The sequence below is a fragment of the Marmota marmota genome, unplaced genomic scaffold (genome assembly GCF_001458135.2).
Source record: "Marmota marmota marmota unplaced genomic scaffold, marMar, whole genome shotgun sequence".
Classification (NCBI taxonomy): Eukaryota; Metazoa; Chordata; class Mammalia; order Rodentia; family Sciuridae; genus Marmota; species Marmota marmota.
The window spans coordinates 1,953,316-1,974,291 of record NW_026000037.1 but is presented as its reverse complement, the minus strand read 5'-3'; the positions used below and the strand labels follow the sequence as shown (position 1 = coordinate 1,974,291).

Sequence of the window (20,976 nt, the reverse complement as noted above, 5' to 3'; positions counted from 1 at the left end):
TTTTTTTTTTTTTTTTTTTTTTTTTTTTTTTTTTCTTTTTGGTACCAAGGATTGAACTCAGGGGCACTTAACCACTGAGCCACATCCCCAGACCTTTTTTATTTTTAAGTTTGAACAGGGTCTCACTAAATTGCTGAGGCTGGCTTTGAACTTGTGATCCTCCTGTCTCAGCCTCCCAAGTTGCTGGGATTACAGGTGTGCATCACCACGCCCAGCTACGCACATCTCTTAATCAGCAAAAATAAAAACAAAAGCGTACTAGTTTTTCCTATGTTCTTCACACTTGTCAAATAGTGTATCTTACTTCAGTTGAGGTTACAGTATATTAAAATAACTTTAAAGGCACAACAGAAAAAGTCACTTGATCTTGATTAAAAAAAAAAAATTTAAATTCATGTTGAAAATCCTTGAGGAAGAGATTTTCATCTTGAGGTGGAAGGGATCTCCAAAAGTCCAGAGGTGGAAGCACTTGGTTTGCCCTTCCATTTTCAGGAGTGGTCAGTGATGGTACTACTGTGAGACTGGTCAGAACTCTCCAGGCAGTGCTGACTGACTTCAAGCAGGACAGCCTGCTCAGCACCCTGCCCTGTGCTTCCTGGGCCTGCAGACGGCCTGAACTCATGAGCTCAGTACCCAGCTTCTTATTAGTGCTACTAGGAGCTAGACAGAGTCCCCAGGATATTTTTCAGAGCATTTAAAGAATAAAAGTACAGATATGAACAAGAGTTAGGGGCATTATCTAAAATTTTAAGACCAGTGCCACCAACTTTAATAATCACTTTAATAACAAATATATACTGTATACAGATTAAAGTTTCATACTAAGGAATTTTTTTAACCTAGATTATTCTTCTATGCCTTCAGTTGTAACCCCACCACCTCCACATTCTTCTCCCTGCAGTGCTGGGAACTGAACCCAGGGCCTTGCACATGCCAGCCAAGCACTCCACCAGTGAGCCACAACCCCCGCCCCAGTGGTTTCAGTTTTAAAATGTAAAACTAGTCATGCTGAGACTATGGGCAGATCTGAATAGGGGAAGTCATAGGTTAACTTGAGAAGGCCGTACTCTTCCTGCGCATGGGGAGCACATCCAGGGCACTGAAGAGGAGCAGAGGACCAGAGCAGCAGGGGGGCCTGCTCTTCTCAGCTTCCTCTTCCTTGCTCTTTTTTACCAGAAGAGTCACTAAGAAGGCAAAGTCACTGACAACATAGTGAAGGCACTTCAAGGTGTCTGAACAACAGCCTGTCTGTGGCAAGTGAGCCTCCCAGAGAAGCCGTCAAGGAAGGCAGATCTTTAAGGGCTTCTCATAGATGCTTCCAGAGACAATGACAGAACATCACAAAGCTGGGTGAAACCCATTTAGGTGGTCTTTCAGGATATTCAGGGAACACACCTCAAAAATATGGTAATAGTAATAAAAATCCTGCCACAGAAATTTTGCATTTAATTGAAAAATTAACCTTCTAGAAAATGAAGACCCTTATTATAAATTTTTAACGTAGTTTATTTATATATTTAGTACTGGGGATCAAACACAGGGGTGTTTTACCACTGAGCCACATTCCCCAGTTCTTTTTATTTTATTTTTGTTTAAATATTTATTTTTTTTAGTTGTAGTTGGATATAATATCTTTATTTATTTTTATGTGGTGCTGAGGATCGAACCCAGGGCCTCACCCGTGCTAGATGAGTGCTCTACCGCTGAGCCACAACCCCAGCTCCACAGTTCTTTTTTATTTTGAGAAAGGGACTTGCTAAGTTGCTCAAACTTGGGATCCTCCTGCCTTAGCCTCCCCAGTTGCTGGGATCACAGGCGTGCACCACCACATCTGGCTATATGATACATTTTATGTATCCCTAGCCTTTTGAAAACTGATGAACATCTATTGCCTTTTGGTATTAAAAGACTGAGACCAAGCTCTTTGAAGTCTTATCTCAGGAAACAAAGGCAATGCCAAAACTTCCTGCAATGGGATCTCACTGCCACATTACTAGAGAAGCATAACAAAATGGTCACAGGGCATTTGCTCGGTGACCAGAGGCTTGACAGTCCCACCTGGGATCACCAGGAGAAATCAGAATCATTTCATAGTTCACTTGACCCATTTTTCAGCTCTGTGGACTTTTAGGGAAGAACAGACCACTTCTGCTCAGTTCTGCAATATGTAAGTTTAGGCAGCTTTCATGGACGATCAGGAACAGGATAATAAAGAAGAAATATGTCCAAGTATTATCTGCACCTTTGCAACATGTTTTAACTTTTGCAACCTATGCTTTTACCTTTTGGGAAACAGAGCAGGAAGAGGTTTAAAAGATGTAACCCTAAAAAAAAAAAAAAAGTGAATAAGCCTCCAGTTAGCAACCAGCCAAAGAAATAGTCAAAAGCATCTCCGGTGTAAAGTAGTGAAATAATTTTGGTATTTCAGGACATCCAGAAGTTAGAGTTAGTATTGAAAGCAGCCAACCAAAAGTTTTGCTTCTGGACTTTGAGATTTTAACTACAAATCTTCAAAGCTGATGTGTCTAAAATTGTGATCCTTACAATCTGCACATCTGTACTATGTAGGAGATACAGCAGTTCGAGAAGTTTTTGAAGAGACTGGTATAAAGTCAGAATTCAGGTCCCTCCTGAGTATTCGACAGCAGCACAGCCTTCCCACAGCCTTCGGGAAGTCAGATATGTACATCATCTGCCGCCTCCAGCCACATTCCTTCACCATCAACTGCTGCCCGCAGGAGTGTCTCAGGTGCGAGTGGGTGGACCTGGTGGACCTGGTCAGGGCTGGAAACACAACTCCCATCACCAGCAGAGTGGCCAGGCTGCTGCTCTACGGGCACAGAGAAGGGTTTGACAAGGTAGACCTCACCGTGGAGGAGCTTCCAGCAGCGTCCACAGGCCTGCTCTATAAGCTGTATCACAGGGAACTGCCAGAGGAGTGTGCACTGTGACAGGAGCGCACTGAACCCACACCAACGTGTGTTGGAAATTTTAAGGAAACTGTCAATGTTGATTAATATATGCCAGATAATAAAATGTCATGAACACTTGGGATTATTAAATATTTGATGGTAATTTTCTAATGCCTATGATTTCCTTGTTGAAAATTCACATGTAAAGACACTTCAAAATCTTTTCAAATAATATAAATGTAAGAAAAACATAATCTAGGTAATCTTCATTGAGTAACAGCAGATGCTATATAAAAAGAGAAAGTTTACAAATTTTCTATAATTGTTTGTTGTGTTTCTTTACTGAGGCAATGGTTAAATATTAGATAAAAAGCTGTCTGACGCGTTATCTAAACTGTGCTGTATATAATTTTCTTTTTCTCTTAACAGATTCTAAAATATGCTTCCTTCTTTCTTGTGAAATGAGATTAGATTATGCCATTAAAATCAGCTCTTAGCAGACATTGGAAGAAAAAGTATAGCTTTCTGCCCAGGTCCTGTTTTGGATCCAAGTTTATACTGCCCTGTTCGTTTCAGGGCCACATACCAACTGGAGTATTTCCTTGACCGGTAAGTATTGTAGTTATTTGATTCCAGTCGTTCAAAAAAGAAACACTCGTCCGTAACACATTTCTGAAAAATAAAGGAAGAATTACTTGTTATTATTTTTTCATGTTGAATATTCATGATAGGATAGTGTCTTGTCTGTCCAGCCAGCAGCAGTGGACTTGGTTGGGTTCAGCAGGGCAGTCAAGGGAGCAAGACTCAGTAGGCCAAACTGTGTCAGAGCCAGCTCTGCAGGGCACACAGGTCAGAACGCAGACTGTCAGCAAGGCACAGCCAGCACATTTCTGCAAGGGGATGAGTTCAAGGACCTGTCCTTTCCTCCTGAAATAAAAGGTGAGGGGTAGCTGCAAGACCACACGGATGGAACAGGAACCTCACTGTTCAGGCCCGAACTCCCACACACAAAACAGACAGGATGCCCAAGGAGGGACACACCCAGTGGCAAGAAGCACACTGAGGAGCCCAGGACTCTAGCCTCCAGCAGAGGAGGCCAAATAATCCTCCTTTCTTTATGTAATACCCAGCCCCAGGTATTTCACCATAGCAACAGGAAACAGACGAATATATGCATTTTGTGTAAACTGAAGTCAATTTGTTAGTTTGTCGTTTTCTGTGTCATTGATTAAATGTCTTCCCCTTTGTTTACTCCAGGTTTAAGATCATGAATAAAAGTGAAATAAAAAAAGAAAGCAAAAGTCATAGAATTTATAAAATAATGTGACAGGTCAGCACTAAGCCTCGAAGGCATTCCCCAGAGGGGGACTTAACAGCATCTCCCAGTCACATGCTCACTCTGCTGTCCACTTCCTGGAGATCCCCCTTGCTGGATGGCACTCCCTACAATTTTTGGCCGAAGTTCTCACCCTGCCAGTCACGTTTGCCTTTTGAGCCAGTTTCTAGTATTTCAGAGAAAAGAAACAATACCAGGAACTAAGTAAATACATCAGAGAACCAACAAACTGTTTTTAGTTTACAAAAGCTAGTTGTACCTCTGAAAAAATCAGTGGAGGGAAGGGAAATTTGCATCTGTACTTTGTCCACAATGTAAACTTACTCAGTAAATTCACTAAACAAGTATTTCATACTTAATAACAAACTGCATTATTTTTTAATGTGTAATAGAGCCAACATCTCAAGAAAAGTGGTCCAATGAAAATGCAGTTTTCAGCCTCTGCCTTCTAAGTCTTCACAGTCCTGAGTGGCTGCCGCCTCAGTGTCCCTGTGAGCTGACTATGCGATGTGATTCTCTGACCCTCTAACACATGCACAGAGCTCTTTTCCTCGTCACAGGGTTTGCTCACCATTTCAATCTTAAGAAAATGGAGGTCTTGGAGGAGCATTGAAGAGAGGTGGGTGAGTGGCCTCTGAGGGCCTGCCACAGCTTGTGCCTTGCTTTCAAGACCTGGTTTTATGTGGGCCTGAGAACTGGGGACCCCTTAATTCATGACTGCTGACCACTTCGTACACTCCACACCTGAAGTGCCTGTGGGCAGCACGTTGGACCAGAGGAAGCAGAGGGCTGGAAGATGGGAACAGCAGCCAGTAAGTTTAGAAGATCCGTGGGAAAAGGGAAAGCTGCTGGGCTTTGGAGAAGAAAAGTGCCATGAACTGACATTTTTCCAGGATTACCCTCACTACCAAAACCACAGGGGGCCAAAATAGAGGCCAGGGGCAATCCAACACAGGCAGAGAGCAGGGAGGCTTAGGTGGCGGTGGTGGCCACAGAGGTGTAAGAAACTTCTGGATCTGGAAGATAGAGTGAAAGGGTCTCCTGACAGAGGGAAAGTGCAATGTGAGGGAAACACAAGTCATGAGTGGCACAGAAGTCCCTGTGCCTAAACATTAGACTGGCCATTGGCTGAGAAGGGAATGGCCATGGGTGGAAAAGATCTTACAGAAGGAGCAGGAATCCATTCTGCACATGTTTAGATGAATATTACATGTCCAAAGCAGATGAGCACTTATTGAGCACCTACTATCAACAGACACATCCCTTAGCCTTCTTCCCCTCTCACTAATGCTAACTGAATGTTGACAAGTACTCATGAATTGGGCATGCTATAAAATGTGTTATGAACTGTAATCCCAATGCACCATTATTCTTAAGCCTAAAAGGAAAGGAACCCCAAAAGGAATGTGGAGATCCTTGTTTTTGTTTTTCCTTAATATTTATTTTTTAGTTGTAGTTGGACACAATACCTTTATTTCACTTATTTATTTTTATGTGGTACTGAGAATTGAACCCAGGGTCTCGCACATGTGAGGTGAGCACTCTACTGCTGAGCCACAACCCCAGTCCCAAGATCCTTGTTTTAGTTGTAGGCAACACCTCAAGGTTTCCCCAGAGTCTGTCCACACGACCAGCTCAGCTCAGAGCCCTAGAAGGGGCCCAATAATACTTTGTTAACACTGAAAATGATTTTAAGATGGTACTGGGAGTTCAACCCCTTGGTATTGGGTATGTGAATAGAGAAGAACCTAATATGAGAAATTATACCTAACACTTAAAATAGTTTGATCTGGTTTTTCTAGTAAGTGTATACTTTGAAATTTCCATTTTTTAAATATTTTTTAGTTGTTATGTACCTTTATTTTATTTATTTTTATGTGGTGCTGAGGATCGAACCCAGTGCCTCACACATGCTAGGCAAGCGCTCTACCACTGAGCCACAACCCCAGCCCACTATACTTGAAATTTCAACAAGAAAATTAAGTGATGTGACATATTTATACATATGAAAACCTGATCCTAAGAGCTGGTGGCAACCGCCAAAATCCTAATGGGCACTAATGGACTGGGGTTGAAGACGTGAGGAAGAGCCAACTGGCGTTTAGTTCACACAGATCCAGAGGTGGGACGCAGGAGCCTCTGAGGATAGGTGCACAGCTGTGCACATGCTTCCCGCTCGGCCAGCTGACAGGGCTTGAGCAAAGACCTCGGTGCCAACGAGCACAAAAAGGAGCTGGCCTGCTGGGAGAAAAGGCTCGTTCTAGGCTGGAGTAGGAAGTGTAATGGGACTGCAGCATCACACAGGCCGCACCATGAAGGCCTTGAAGGAAACACCTGGACAGGGTTCTGTCAGAGGGCTCAGGAGCCAACCAGACCTCCAACGGCCACACTACAGCCACCAGAGCAGCAAGGGAAGAACACACACTAGATCATAATGTCAAGAGTCCCTGAATACACACCAGTAAGTGATTAGGTTAAAAAACAGTAAGTGGAGAGCCGGTGCAGTGGCACACACCTGTAATCCCAGTGACTCAGAAGGCTGAGGCAGGAGGATCACAAGTTCAAGGCCAGCCTGGGCAACCTAGCAAGACCCTGTCTCAAAATAAGAAAAGGCGATGTCAGTGGTAAAGCACCCTGGGTTCTATCCCTAGTAACATAAAAATAAAAACGAAATGGACAATAAACCAATTTCTCTAAAAAATAATAATAATAATAATAATTTACACAGACATGACTCCCTCCAGGAGATGGTGGAAACCCTAAGGCCCCGTCCTGAGGCATGAACTGTTGCATGGGGACTTCCTTCCCCAGAGTTCAGGGAGGGAAGAGCAACTCTACTGTGAAGGCAAAGACCACCACAGCCAAAGAGCAAGGCCTGAGGACAGAAGGACCCTACTCCCAAGGCCTTCTTCCCAAACACTCTCAACCCTCCCACCCCAAGAAGAAGGTCAGGCAAAGTGGAGGCCATCCTGAATCAAAACTAGGGAATGCTAAGGAACTGCCACCACCCAGAAGGAACAAAGGAGACACCATGACTGAATCTGGTGTCTGGATGGGATCACTAAGTAAGAGCGAAGAAAAATGCATAAAATATGGAATTTAGGCAAAACTCTGTATCAACATTGATTTGTTAGTTCTAACAAGTGGACCCCTGAAATAGGAGAAATGGCATGGAATATGGAGAAATTTTCTATACTATCTTTACCCACTTTTTATAAACTCAACACTATTCTAAAACTAAATTTTATTTTTTTAAGAAACTTTATCTCAATTTGATCATTACATATTGTACACATGTACTGAATTATCACATTGTACCCCATAAATACATGAAATTACAATGTGTCAATTGAAGTAAAAATAAGAATTTAAAAAAACTGACCCCAGGAATTCAAATACTACTGCAAAAAAAGAACCTCTCAAGTAATTGGATACAGTAACTCTAGCTTGATATGAAAAAGCACTGCATTTATTTTTGTGCTCTACCATGTCCAAATGCATATATGTGTTTATGTAAAACTGTGTTCACCAGAGTATAAAGGCCACATGACCATAGTCCCATTCTGAGCCTATAGCTGTGTCTACAGCTGGTATGTCATAAGTGATCAGTAAACATCTGCTAAGCTGTGGCACAAATGAAACTCTTATAGTGAGTGTACAATAAAAATGTACAATTCAGTGTCATTGCAAAAGCTAAATGAGATACAGAGAAATGAGACCCGAGAAAACCCAGTCCAGGAGCCAAAATAACAGAACATGGGTTGACTTTATCCACGACTGGGTCCTAGGAAACCAGAGCAGGTGGCTGTTCCAAGTTAGAGATCCTTGCTTCCCGTCACGGAGGCTACTGCTGGCCAGGAAACCTGGACCCAATTTTGCCTTGATCCCTCACCAACTTGTATCTTGGATCAAGTTCTTTAACTCCTCTTGGCCTTAAGAAGCCTGGATTAGATGATGGTTAAGATCCTTCCAGTTTCTAGGAGACTCTGCATACAGTAAGGAAAGAAGTAAGAAGTGAAGGCGCTCTCCTCTGCTCCTGTGCCCCGCCCCCAGCACTCTGCCCCTCAGGACCCTGGTCCCCTGCTGGATTGTAGATTGGAACCTTATGGCCATCTCCCCAGGGCCTGTTCTCTGGTTGTTTATCCTTTACAGTACTTTGATTCTGCAGTTTTGGCTCATGAAGGAGTTTGCTCAATAGCAATCAGAAAATGCTGCTGCTTACACCACTTCTGAGAATTAAAAACAGAGGTGATGTAAGAATCAAAGTTGAGGATTTCAGAACAAAATGAAAAATACAAATGGTGAAAAGTTAAAACTAGCTTTGGTCTTAGTCATATAAATTTGCTAAGATTGGTTTCAGAAAGCAGCAGTCATTCTCATTTGGCAGCCCCCTTTCATTTCATCTGGTATTTTCTCTTAAAAATGACACATGTTCCTCTGCAATTACTGTATATTTCTGACAAATTTGATCAGTATAGATTGTGAATCTGCATAATTGAACCCTCAAAAATCTATTATTTTGCCAGGTGTGGTGGTGCATTCTTTTAATCCCAGTAACTCAGGAGGCTGAGGCAAGAGAATCAAAAGTTCAAAGCCAGCCTCAGCAACTTAGCAAGGCCCTCAGCAACTTAATGAGACTCTCAAAATAAAAAATAGAAAGGGCTGGGGATGTGGCTCAGTGATTAAGTACTCCTAGCTTTAATCTCCAGTACCAAAAAAAAAAAAAATGGAAAAAAAAACTATTATATTTACTGTATTTATAGAATTCATTTCCTTGTTAAGACCCCTCAAATAGGAAGTTATTGTATATTCAAAACTAATTTTACAGTATTAAATGCATAGTCTCAGAGATTTTATATATCCTCTATTTCACTACTGTGTATCCACGCAAGTTAATGTTGAGATATCTAGCTCAGGGTACCATGATCTGTAGCACTATGTAGAAAACAATGTACAACTTTCTAGTAGACAGATTAGCCACATTGTTTCATAAAAATGCTAACATCAAGGTTGTTTGGTGACTGAAAGGTGAAACTACAATCAACCTCAGTATAAGTGATTTTTCTTAAATAAGGAATTTTGTAAACACTTAAGAAATCACAGACCCTCCCTAATATTTATTCTGGGCTTCTGTTACTCATAGCAACAAAATTGATCCTGCTATGAAATGGTAAGTAAGCAGTCTGTTGTATATTGAAGAACCGCTCAACTCCAACCTACAAATACAGGCCCGGGCAGTTAAATATAGTCACCATTTGAACTTTCACATTTCCTAGCTTTTAAAGGCAAGAAGAGAGCCACAAGACGCATTTTCACAATGCTGTTCTTAACCTGATTGCATTGGGTCCATAAACACGTGAAGCTGTGTGGACAAAGGGCACAGCTGTCCTCCTGTCCTTAGCTGGCAGGGTTCCACCTCACTCTCTGAGAAGGAACTAAAATGTCTTAAAATCCCTGCAGGAGGCCCACTGGGATAAAATGCAGAGCCCCAGGGACATGTTGGGCACAGCTGACTGGAAAGGGCCCAGGTTCAAGAGTGGGACGGATGACACCTTGGGCACGGCAACCCCAGCTTCTCCAGACCATGAGACCCGCCTGCATCCCACCAGGCACCATCAGAAAGCACCTCTCAGCCTGAGGACTGCCAGCCCACCCAGACCCAGGTGAACGGGACAGAACCCAAACTGCCGCTGAGAAGGCAAGGTGGCCAGCCACCAGGCTGACAGAAGACTAGACGTGCACCCGTGACCTTGGCAGGAACAGGTCCCCTGACGGGACCCCAAATGCACCTCAGAGTCAGCAACAGTCCTGGATCCTGCCCTTCCTTACAGGAGACTCACAAATCCTGAATTTTCAATTAAGCAACCTCTATGGCTTTGTCCCTGCACAGAGTTTGTGATAAAACTTGTCAGCATTGCCAAACTGATGCTCACTGCATCAGCTTGGCAGAAGCCACCGCCTCAAGAAGAGTCAGCAACCCAGGGAGAGAGGCACATGGGGACTACAGAAACACCAAGGCCTCTGACAGCTCTTAGCCAAGGAAGAAACCAGAAAGCCCTGCGCTTCTAGGGGCAGGGTCAGCTCTTCAGGAAGTTCAGTTTCTATTTACCAAGAAAAAGGTCAGAAGTCTCAGAATTCTAACCTGTCACAAATTCTGTAAGAATAAGACAACAAATTGGCAAATTATATCGTTATACACAATCATGTAACAACAAACCCCACTGCTGTGTGCGAACCTTAATGCACCAACTTAAAAAAAGCGAAAAAGAAAAAAACAGAACGAAACAACAGTTCAGTTTTCAGGCCTACTGTCCTTCAAGTCTGTCTCGTCTCAGAAGTAACTCATTTTAAAGATGCACTAAGAGAGAGCAGCTTGTTTGTATCACTTTTGACAACTTGGGGGCTTTTCATGACTATAGATGTACCAGGATTCCTGCTGTGTGGAGATGAACAGTGCCTCCAATGACATCTTACAGGGCCACTAAGATCACAGGTCACTGGGTCTTCTAACCTCTACGCCTTTGTTAGGGTTTGGATCTTTGATGTCCCCACAAAAACTCATGATTTGAAAGCACAGTACCCAACACAACAATGTTCAAAGGTGGCACAATTAGATTGTGGGGGCTGTAATCTCAGTGGATTAATCCATTTGATGGATTAATCCATTTGATGGATTAATAATTTGGACAACTGGTGGCAACTGTAAGCAAGTGGGGTGTGGCCTTGGACTATATCTGTCCCTGACCCCCGCCTCTCCCTCTCCCTCTCCCTCTCCTTCCCCACCCGCCCCCACCCCATGCTCCCTGGCTATGGTGAACTGAGGATCTGGCCTCCACCATGCTTCACTCGGGTCCAGAGCACTGGAGCTGGACAACCATGGACTGAGACTCTGAAACTGTGTCCAAAATAAACGTTTCCTCCTTGAAGTTGCTCTTGCCCGGTATTTTGGTCACAGCAATGGAAAGCTGACTAACACAATCTGTAAGACCACAGAGTAGTAACGAATCTCAAGGCCATCCCTGTGCTGATTAGACAGACACAGAGAAGGCTGGAGCTCTAAGACCCCGCGACTAGCGCGTCCATGGTTGGTTACCACAGAAGCAGACGCCTCATTGCCTTTCTGTCCTCTTACCCTCGACTGTCTGAAAGCAGCCACACCACACTGCTGCAGATGCCATGGCCGTCCGTCACATCCTGAGGCCAGGCAGGCGAGAGCTGTAAACCCCTCTTCCTGACTCTACTGCAACATCAATGTCACCCAAAATTATCCCTGGTTCACTGTTCTGGAAACATTTAGAATGCTAGTTTGGTAGATTACCAAGCTGACAACAGTTTGGTAGGAAAAAAGCCCCAGAGTGGCAGAAGTGAAAGTTCCAAGGAGCCAGTATTTTAGAGCTGTACTTGGACCTCTCCCAAGACGAACTAGCAGTGACCCCAAGTCTAACATCAGCACAGGCCTCCCCGGCAGCCCCAAGCCTAACCCAATCTTAATTCCCACGTGCTGTGTTTCTGGGTTACTTCACTCACTTAGAACTTCAGGCTTTCCATCTGTGAAATAAAGAGGACACGAATCCTCTATTTAATAGGGTAAGTGTGAAGATGAAATGATAGAATGCATGTAGGACTCCTAACAGATTTAGTAAATGCCAAGGCCAGTGGATGAGCAGCCGCATGCGCCCCAGGCGCCACCTGCAAAGCCAGGCATTACTCACAGAAGCCAGGAGCCTCCCGTCCTCCTTCATGGCCAGGTATCGGTTTGCACACAATCCCTTGATGGACACAACCCCTCGGTCTTCGGCTTGAAGCTGGAGCTTGACTGTAAATAAAGGGGAAATTACTCTTGTGGCACCAGAGAGAGAAGAGCCATAGCGCAACACAAATAGGACCATGGTGCCTGCCACCCACCAGCCCCCTGAAGGGCAGCGCCACTGGATCAGGGTGGGTGGGGGCCACTGTGCTAGAGCAGGAGCTTCAGAGCCCCGCACATTGCTCACAGCTCCCTGCCCACTTGGTACCACCAGTGAGCAGAGGGGGACAGATTGGGGACTTGTTCTTTTACTACAGATCAGTTCCATCTGGCCTGTTAGCCCCTTCACATTTTGTAAGTGAACATATTTTAAGAGTGCATGGAAATGTCGGTGTACCATTTGCGCCAACGTCTGTGCTGCTGCCTTCGCTGATACCCTGTAAGAGTCATTTCTAAGCAATTCTTCACAAGTAGAGACTGTCCAGCTGCTCCCTACAGGCTTCAGGCGCACCTCCTTGACATCTGTACATCTCATCTCCAGCCTCCCCTCAAAAAAATACTAATGCATTTATCTTTCCTTATGGAAGGAGTGGATAAATACCTTTTTAAAGTAGAAAAATACGTGAATACTTCATTGGATTATGCAGTGTGATGAAAGATTTCCAGAGTAAAAGCCCCTAAGGAGGATGACCTGTTACACTATATTATTAATATTAAGAGGGTTGTGTGGAAAACCCAAATGTTATTTGATTACAATGATAATGCAAAATGAACCAATAATTATCTAATTGAAATTTAAACAATGTTAAACATTTCTAGTTTGATATTCAAAGGCAGCATTTGCCTGCCTATAACAAAATTCCCCAGAATGTATTATGGCTAATAGATTTTACACAAAAAACATATTTTCAGGTCAAATAAATTTAGGAAATTCCTGGTGAAGCCAGTTAAGTCTTTATTGCCAAACTTTCCAGAATTCTGCTTAGCATAACCTGCTTTGTAAATCATCATGAGGATCAAGTATAGAATGTTTATCAAATTTATTTATTTAAAAAAAAACAAGTTTTATCTTAAGTCGTCCTATGACCTATGAAGGAATTATTGAGCAATAAAAAAGTCAAAATTTTAGAAATCAATAAAATATTATCTGGATAACATTAGGAATGTGAAGTTAACTTTTCTTAGTGTTTGTAAGTAGCTAGAGGAACTGACCAGGACATCGAAACTTTTGAAAGATGCTGAAATTATTATTAAATGTATTAGATGTATCACAATAATCATGTTAAATTATGTTCCTATAGAAAACAATATAGGACCTGGGCTGTGGCTCAGTGGTAGAGCCCTTGCCTAGCATGTGCTAGGCCCTGGGTTTGATCCTCAGCACCACATAAATAAATAAAGGCATTGTGTCCATCTACGAAAGAAAGGAAGGAAGGAAGAAAGGGATAGCCATATACAGATAAAATGAGACAAGATACCTGCAATTAGCTTTTCTCTGGTGATAAAAAATATTTTTTTAGTAAAGCGGGTAGGGCCAAGCATGGTGGCACACACCTATAATCCAAGCAACTTGGGAGACTGAGGCAGGAGGATCAAAAGTTCAAAGCCAGCCTCAGCAACTTAGCAAGGCCCTAAGCAAGTTAGTGAGACCCTGTCTCAAAACAAAAAATAAAAAGGGCTGGGGATGTGACTCATGGTTAAGCACCTCTGGGTTCAATACCTATTACCCAAAAAATAAAAAAATAAAGTGAATAGGAAAAATAAGACTGGATTGTTTCAATAGGTATTGGAAGCATGGATTCATTATTCTATATATTTTTATGAATGTTTGAGAAATTACAACAAAAAAGAAATCAAGCCCTGTGATTCCGTTGGTGACTCAATGTCTGCTTCTCCTCTGCTCAGTCCTCCTGGACTCCAGAGAGCACAGCATCTTACTCAGGCAAAATTCTTCCACCAAATCTTTATTCCCCCCTAGGCTGGCCTCCAACTTGCATTCTCCTGCCTCAGCTTCTGAGTCCCTGGGATTACAGACAGGCATCAAGCACACCCAGCATTGTTCTGCTGAATCTTAAAAGATGGTACAAAGCCAGGCACAGTGGTGCACACCTGTAATCCCGAAACACAGGAGGCTGAGGCAGGAGGATACAAGTTGGAGGCCAGGCTGGGCAATGTGGCCGGACCCTATCTCAAGGTCGGGATGTGGCTCCAGGGAAGAGCACCTCTAGGTTAATCACCAGTCACAAAAATAAAGGAAAGAAGAGGGAAGGGAGGGAGAGAAGGAAGGAAGAGGGAAGGGAGGGAGAGAAGGAAGGAAGGAAGGAAGGAAGGTGGGAGGGAGAGGAGGGAGAAAGGGAGGGAGAGAAGGAAGGAAGGAAGGTGGGAGGGAGAGAAGGAAGGAAAGGGACAGAAGGAAAGAAGAGGGAGGGAAGGAAGGAGAAAGAACACAAAGTAAAAAGAATGTAAAAGCTAGATCATCTGAAGGACTCTGAGTAAGGGTTGCACCCAGGTCCACAGGACCGGGGCCTGCTGGATTGACCCCAGGAACTCCGAGCGCACTGGCTCACCTCCTGAACTCCTCCACTGCACAGTGCTCGCTGCGCAGGCTGCACACCTGACCACTGTGCTTTCTCTCTGTTCCTTGTCGGTGAACTGCCTGTGCTCCAGCCTGCCACGCCTACTTGTGAGCCACTGTGGGTCCCATGCATGACTAGGGCATTCGTGTGCCCACATCGGCCCTGGCCCCACGGCCCTCTGCGGGCTTCTCGGGCACTTCTCACTAGGAGCCTGGCCGTCACAAAGCAACACACTAACCACAGATGTCTGAAAGCGTTTTCTTTGGCATGATTTGGGGATGGGGAGGTAGGGATCAAACCCAGAGACGCTTACCACTGAGTCACATCTCCAGCCAGCCCTTTTTATTTCTTTATTTTTTTTATTTTGAGAAAGGGTCTCACTAAGTTGCTGAGGCGGGTGTTGAACTTGCAGTCCTCCTGCCTCAGCCTCCAGAGTTGCTGGGTTACAGGTGTGCACCATCACATCCAGCTGACATATAATTTTTAAAATATAAGATTTAAAGATAACCAGAGTCTCTAACAAGAAGTTGAATAAGTCACAAAACCATAGATTTTCTTTTAAAACATACTAAATTCCACATACAAATGACATCTTTCCATAAAACAGGTGCACAGCCACCTTCATCTCGGACAGGAGGGGAGCAGGAGAGACCAGCAGGACTTCAACAAACTGAGCAGCTGCTGAGGGGAGGGGTCCTAACCTGAGGAGCCCTGATCCAAGGGCAGATCCGTGCTCACCAGTCAGTCCTGGGCATGGAGCTGGCCCCAGGTGCAGGTGCCACACAGCAAAGGTGGCCCAGAACACGAGGTCCTGCAGGACCCCAGCTTGGCTGATGAAAGCAGCACGGAACAGGACAAGAGCAGAAAGACCCCCGAGAACCTGGGTCTTCACCAAGCACAGAGTCTCAGAGCAGCAGGACAGAGACCTTCCAAGAGGCGGATGGAGTTCAGCAAGGTCGACTCCCCATCGGCCCCACCCGCTGGCAGCTGGGCTGCCGGCAAACTAGGGTGCTTGGGAACTCCTGACCAGCCCAGAAAGGCAGGAGGGGAGGAACAGAAAGACAAACAGCAGGCGGGATCACTAAAAAACAGCCCCAAGACAGCGGATTTGAGCCCAGCCATGTGATTACACTGAGTATGACACTCCACATACCACTGACAAGCAAGAACTATCAGTAAGATTTTTTAAAAACTCAACTATGTCGTTTATAAGAAAAGCACTTCACGTTCAAAGACACAGGAAAGCTGCATGTACCCACGTGAGGCAGAGATATGAAGTGTACCCCTGAGTACCAGAGAGCGAAGAGGGCCATGTTGACATCTGACCTCCGGGATAAACAGGGCGGCTCTGTGACAAGAGGTTCAGACGCACTAGGAGGAGCAGTCACCTTGAATGCACAGCACCTAGTACAGAACTCCAAACCACCTGCAGCAAAAACTGACCAAAGAGAAGAAATAAACCAGGAATAGAGAGAGGAAAAGCATGGTCCATCAACTGGACCCAGTGGCCTTTCTTTTGCATGCCTAAGACTTCACCTAAGACACCGTTCTCCTGTTAACGTCATACTGCTTTGCAAACTGGTAAACAGTGAACCCTTCCAACATGGAAAGCCACTCCATGCCCACCTGCCCCCTGGGCTTGACCGGTTCAAGTCCGTTGACTCCATCTGAGAAGGTCTTCCCCTCAAGTCAACAGTTGCTAAATAATGCTGAGGACCCTTGCCCTCAGCTGTCGGTCTTCCTGGTTTAATCTGTAACATCCTACCTGAGATATGGTGTGCACACCACACTACTTGCCCTCTGAAGCATGCATACGAGTCTGTGGCTTTGAGTACATTCACAGAGCTGTGCAACCATCAATCACAAAACATTTTCATCACCCACACCCTTTAGCAGTGACCCTCCATGTCCCCAACACCACCACTGCCAACCTTAGGTAACCACTAATCTACTTCCTGTCTTTGCAGATTTGCCTGTTCTGGGTATCCCATATAAGTGGAATTTTCAAAGCACAGTCTTGTGACTGGCTTCTTTTACACAAAAGGCTTTCAAGGGTCCTGTGTGCTGTCCCACACACCTGTACTTCATTCCTTTATATTGCCAACTAACAGCCCATTGCATAGACAAAGCACATTGGGTTTCTCCATTCATCAGCTTATGGATATATGGACTTTGGGTCCACTTTTTGGTTACATAATGCTGCCGTGAACATTTGCTTAAGAGATTCTGGGTAGAATGTTGTCACTTCTTCGGGTACATATGGAGGAGGAGAATCACGAGGATGTATGATGACTCCTGTTGAATCCTTTGAGGAACCCAGTTTTCTAAGGCAATGGCACCACTGACATGCCCATCAGCAGCAAGGGGAGACAGCTGCTCCACCTGCTGGCCAGCACCTGTGACAATCGGCTTTTGTCTTTTAACGAACCATCCGGGTTGGGTACAACTGTGTCCTTGCGGTTTTGGTCTGCATTTCCCTCTGGTCTCGCGAGCTCCCGGGCCAAGGCCAGGTCTTCTTTGGGGAAATGTCTGCTCGGACCCTTGGCCCCTTTCTCCATTGGGTCCTCTCTGTACTCCTGAGCAGGCTCGGATGGCAGCACTCTTCCCTAAGCGCTGTCCTTCACTCTAGAGGGCACTCCCCTTGACCCTCCTGCCTACAGTTTCCACCCACTCAGTCCATTTAAACTAGGATGAATGTTTAGGTCACAGCTCTCTCAGTCCAATCATCTCACCTCTGAAGATTCCTGCATTAACAGGAGCTTTGGGGACACGTCACATCAAACCATAACGGTGCCATGTCACATGTGAAGTTGACCTTCAGGAGAGCACAGTGTAGGCCTTGGAGACAGAGATCTCTAACACTCTGTAACTCTAAGATCACTTTAAAATAAAAAAAAATTAAGTCAAGATAAAACACAGATCAACTATTGGAAATGATTCACGAATGTGCTTAAGAATATGTGAAAACTAACTGAACTGGGCGCTATGGTGCACACTGTAATCCCAGCAATTTGGGAGGCTGAGGCAGGAGGGTTGTAACTTCAAAGCCAGCCTCAGCAACTGAGTAAATAAAACAGACAGGGAGGGGAATGTAGCTCAGGTTAAAGCACCCCTGGGTTTAATCTCCAAAACCAGAAAGAATAAAGAAATAAAAACACTGGATTTCTTTATAGCTACAACAAACTATTGGAAATGGTATTTTTAAATGATTATAGAAATGATATTGTATATGATAACAAAATGTTTCTAGGACTTTTATGAAAAAAATTGTAACACTTTTTGAACTCACTTTAAAATAACTCACAGGGGATCTACACGTTTACAAATGGGAAGATTCATTACAGTGAAGATGTCACATCTCTCCCCAAATGAAAGAATCAGTACTTTTAATGACAGCATGGATTTGGGGCTCAGAACCATATTCAAAATCCAGCTTCACCAGGTAGTAGCTGAGCTAAACGTCTCTCCTATAGGATGTAAAATAATTGCTATTACCCATGGCTACAATGCAGATTATGTCTGTATGTGTGCGAGTAGACATGTATCCATGTAAAAATCTTCTAGTAAGCGTTCAAATTCTCTGGCTTCTACTGTACTTGCTTTGCTTTGAGGTTCAGGGAATTATGTATGTATTAGGAAATCTCATATTTGATCAAGGATGTGAGATCATCTAAGAAAAAGCAAGATGTCCTCCAAAATGTGGCTGAGACATCTTCTCAAAATGTGATTACATCTTACTGTAGTGAGGCCAGTTCTTTGCCTATAGAATCAATTTATAATTTTGCTATTCTCAAGGGAAATACTGCACAAAAGACACAGACTGACACAGTTTCTCATTTATCAAGCTCCATCTGGGCTTGTTATTCATTCATTCATCCCACACGTTGGCCTCAGGTGCCTCTTGTGTGCTGGGAGCTACTCAGGAGCTGGGAATCCGCAAGAGCAAGGGACCCACAGCCTCTCCCAGCGGGACCTTGCACTCCAGCGACAACTGGGCAGCAAATAATGCTATTTCTCATGTAAGTAACTCTCAGCTTACTGCAGTCAGGGAGCCAGAAAGCCGCTGTCTGAAACCACTCTGGGGGTGGCTGTGCTGGCCCAGGGAGAGCAAGGCCTCTCTGCCAGGCATCTCTGCCAGGCGTCCCCACCGCAGAACATGGCGCAGGGCTTTCAGTTTCTTACGGATCCAAAATGACTTATTTTATGAAAAGCAGAGATAAGGCTATGTTTGCTGCCCAACAGGATCATGTTTCCAGGCCAAAAAATAACTAATCCAGTGCTACCATGTGTATCTTAATCCCATGTGTTGGCTCGGACCCCAGTGCACAACGTCCAGAGGGGGGCCGTCGGGAGGTGACGGGCCATGGGGGCTGGCTCTAAGTCACTTACGGATCAGAGCTTAATGGGCTCTGGGGCGACGTCCACTGCAGGAGGTGGGGCCTAGTTAGAGGAAGTGGGCCCTGGCTGGGCTTTCTCACCACACACACTGTCCACCAGGGTGTCAGCCCTGGCCCAAGGCACATGGCCAAGCAAGCGCCGTCTGACACCACAAGCCAAAATAAACCTGTGCTCCGCTGAGTTGATTGTCTAGCTGTGACTGGCTCACTGCCACAGGAAGCACACCAGGCTTAGTGGTCACCCGTCACTGAGACTCCAGTGTGCGAATCCTGCCATCCAATACCGTGCTGAGAATCAGGCACTGAAAACCCACTGCAGGGACGAACCCAGGAACAAAAGAAATGCATCTGCTGAAATGCTTTAAAGTCTCCCTATGTTTATGTGGAGTACACACAGGAATAATCAGATAAATAGCACAGCTGTGACCCAACCAACAGAATAGGCCCACACAGCCACTCTCGGGGAAAGACTGGCTCACTGTTTTATTCCACATGTCAACCCAGAACCACAGAGCCACACATGCTGTTCCCTTCCCAGCTCGACTGGCCAAGTTCAGACAGACATCAGAGGTGTGTCAGGCAGCTGTCCAGCACTGTGACAAAACACCTGAGAAAACAACTTAGAGTTAGGAGGAAATTGTTTTTATTTACAATGAAATGAGGTTTCAGTCCGTGGTCACTTGACCCCATGGTGTTGCATCTGTGATGGGGCCAGACATCATAGCAGAGTGTGTGTACCACAAAGCTCCTCATATCACAGTGGCCCAGAAGCAAAAAGAGACAGGAAGGGGTGGTATCCCAACATCCTCTTCAAGGACACACCCCCACTGACCTGCCTCCTCCAGCCAGGCCCACCGCCTGCAGTTCCCACCGCTGCCTGGGGCTAGGGAGCCAGCCTCCAGCACACGGGCTCCTGGAGACAGTAAGAGCCGAGACATCACAAGACTCCAGGCAGGTCACTACATTCTGTGCAACTTTCAGTTTGCAAACAAGGTTAAAACTGGGCATAACAAACGAGGGAGGAAGGGAGGGAAGGAGGGAAGGAGGGAGGGAGGGAGGGAGATCCATGGACTGAGGTAGGAGGGATGGCAGGTGGCAGGACCCAGCTACTGAGGAAGGGAAGGCAGGAGGAGTCCAAGCTGGAGGCCAGCCTAGGCAACCCAGCAGGACCCTGTCTAAGACATACATCAATAACTAAAATAAAAGGGTCTGCGGATGTAGCCCAGTGGTCAAACACTCTTATGTTCAATCCACACACACCCCAGTACCACACAGACACACAAAAAGCCATTCTTCATTACTACCTGGTTAGGACATGGGTTTATGAGTCCATTAAATCTCAGTTTATTATGGGACTTAAGAACATCCATACCAAGATATTTTAAATAGTTCAATTAAAAACAAGTGCAAGGGCTGGGGCTGGGGCTCAGAGGTAGAGCACTCGCCCAGCATGCGTGAGGCACTGGGTTCGATCCTCAGCACCACATAAAATAAAAAAATATATGTGTCCACCTATAAATATTTTAAAAAGTGCAATATAATATCTCAAACAGCTAATCTCGTCCCATAATTACTTTATTTCTAAGACATGCCACTTGATTTATGCAATAAAGATTCCAAGACATACAGCTGATTTACACCAGAACAGGGCTGCTGTGGGCCACCGGGGGTCATAAAACCCACAAATACCAATTCCCTCCAATATCTCCTCTGGCCCTTCTCACCTCACGCCCTAGAACGCAGGTCAGAGCAGCCAACACAGCGCAAGCAGCTGTGGACTGAGATGACCTGACCCTGCCAACAGCAGGCTGCCTGGGTGAAATGACAATGGCCTTCCCCTCTGCAGCAGCAGCGGAGGCTGAGCATTCCAGAGGCGCCAGGTGCCCTGCAAGGTCACAGCAGAACAGCACACAGGAATGAACGGGCCTTCAAGGCTTCAGAGAGAGAAAGGCGCTTACTGTCCCAACAGTGGCATCTGCTCAACTGCTCCACGGCTCCCAGGGGCCAC

The 20,976-nt window shown here is 45.0% G+C and overlaps 2 protein-coding genes across 9 annotated transcripts in view; one reads left to right on the top strand and one right to left on the bottom strand.

Moving 5' to 3' along the window:
• Positions 1-11,174, top strand: part of Nudt6 (nudix hydrolase 6) — a 32,784-nt gene extending 21,610 nt beyond the window's left edge. For 2 of the 3 annotated variants that reach the window (XR_007350821.1, XR_007350820.1), the window contains exons 4-5: positions 2,569-3,521; positions 9,709-11,174. Coding sequence is in view for 1 of the 3 variants with exons in the window: in XM_048812023.1 (XP_048667980.1) it covers positions 2,569-2,951 (383 nt within the window). In the remaining 2 variants the exon portion in view is untranslated. Of the gene's footprint in view, positions 1-2,568; positions 3,614-9,708 lie in introns of those variants that run through there. The other variant, XM_048812023.1, reaches the window with a different exon arrangement.
• The window catches only part of Spata5 (spermatogenesis associated 5), a 371,863-nt gene that overhangs the window by 286,106 nt on the left and 64,781 nt on the right, over positions 1-20,976 (bottom strand). For 2 of the 6 annotated variants that reach the window (XM_048812009.1, XM_048812013.1), the window contains exons 1-2: positions 12,393-13,526; positions 11,961-12,064 (exon numbers count right to left, since the gene is read on the bottom strand). In XM_048812009.1, coding sequence (XP_048667966.1) covers positions 11,961-12,064; positions 12,393-12,445 — 157 coding nt within the window. In that variant the 5' untranslated portion in view covers positions 12,446-13,526. Of the gene's footprint in view, positions 1-11,960; positions 12,065-12,392; positions 13,528-20,976 lie in introns of those variants that run through there. The other 4 variants (XM_048812010.1, XM_048812011.1, XM_048812012.1 and 1 more) reach the window with 3 other exon arrangements.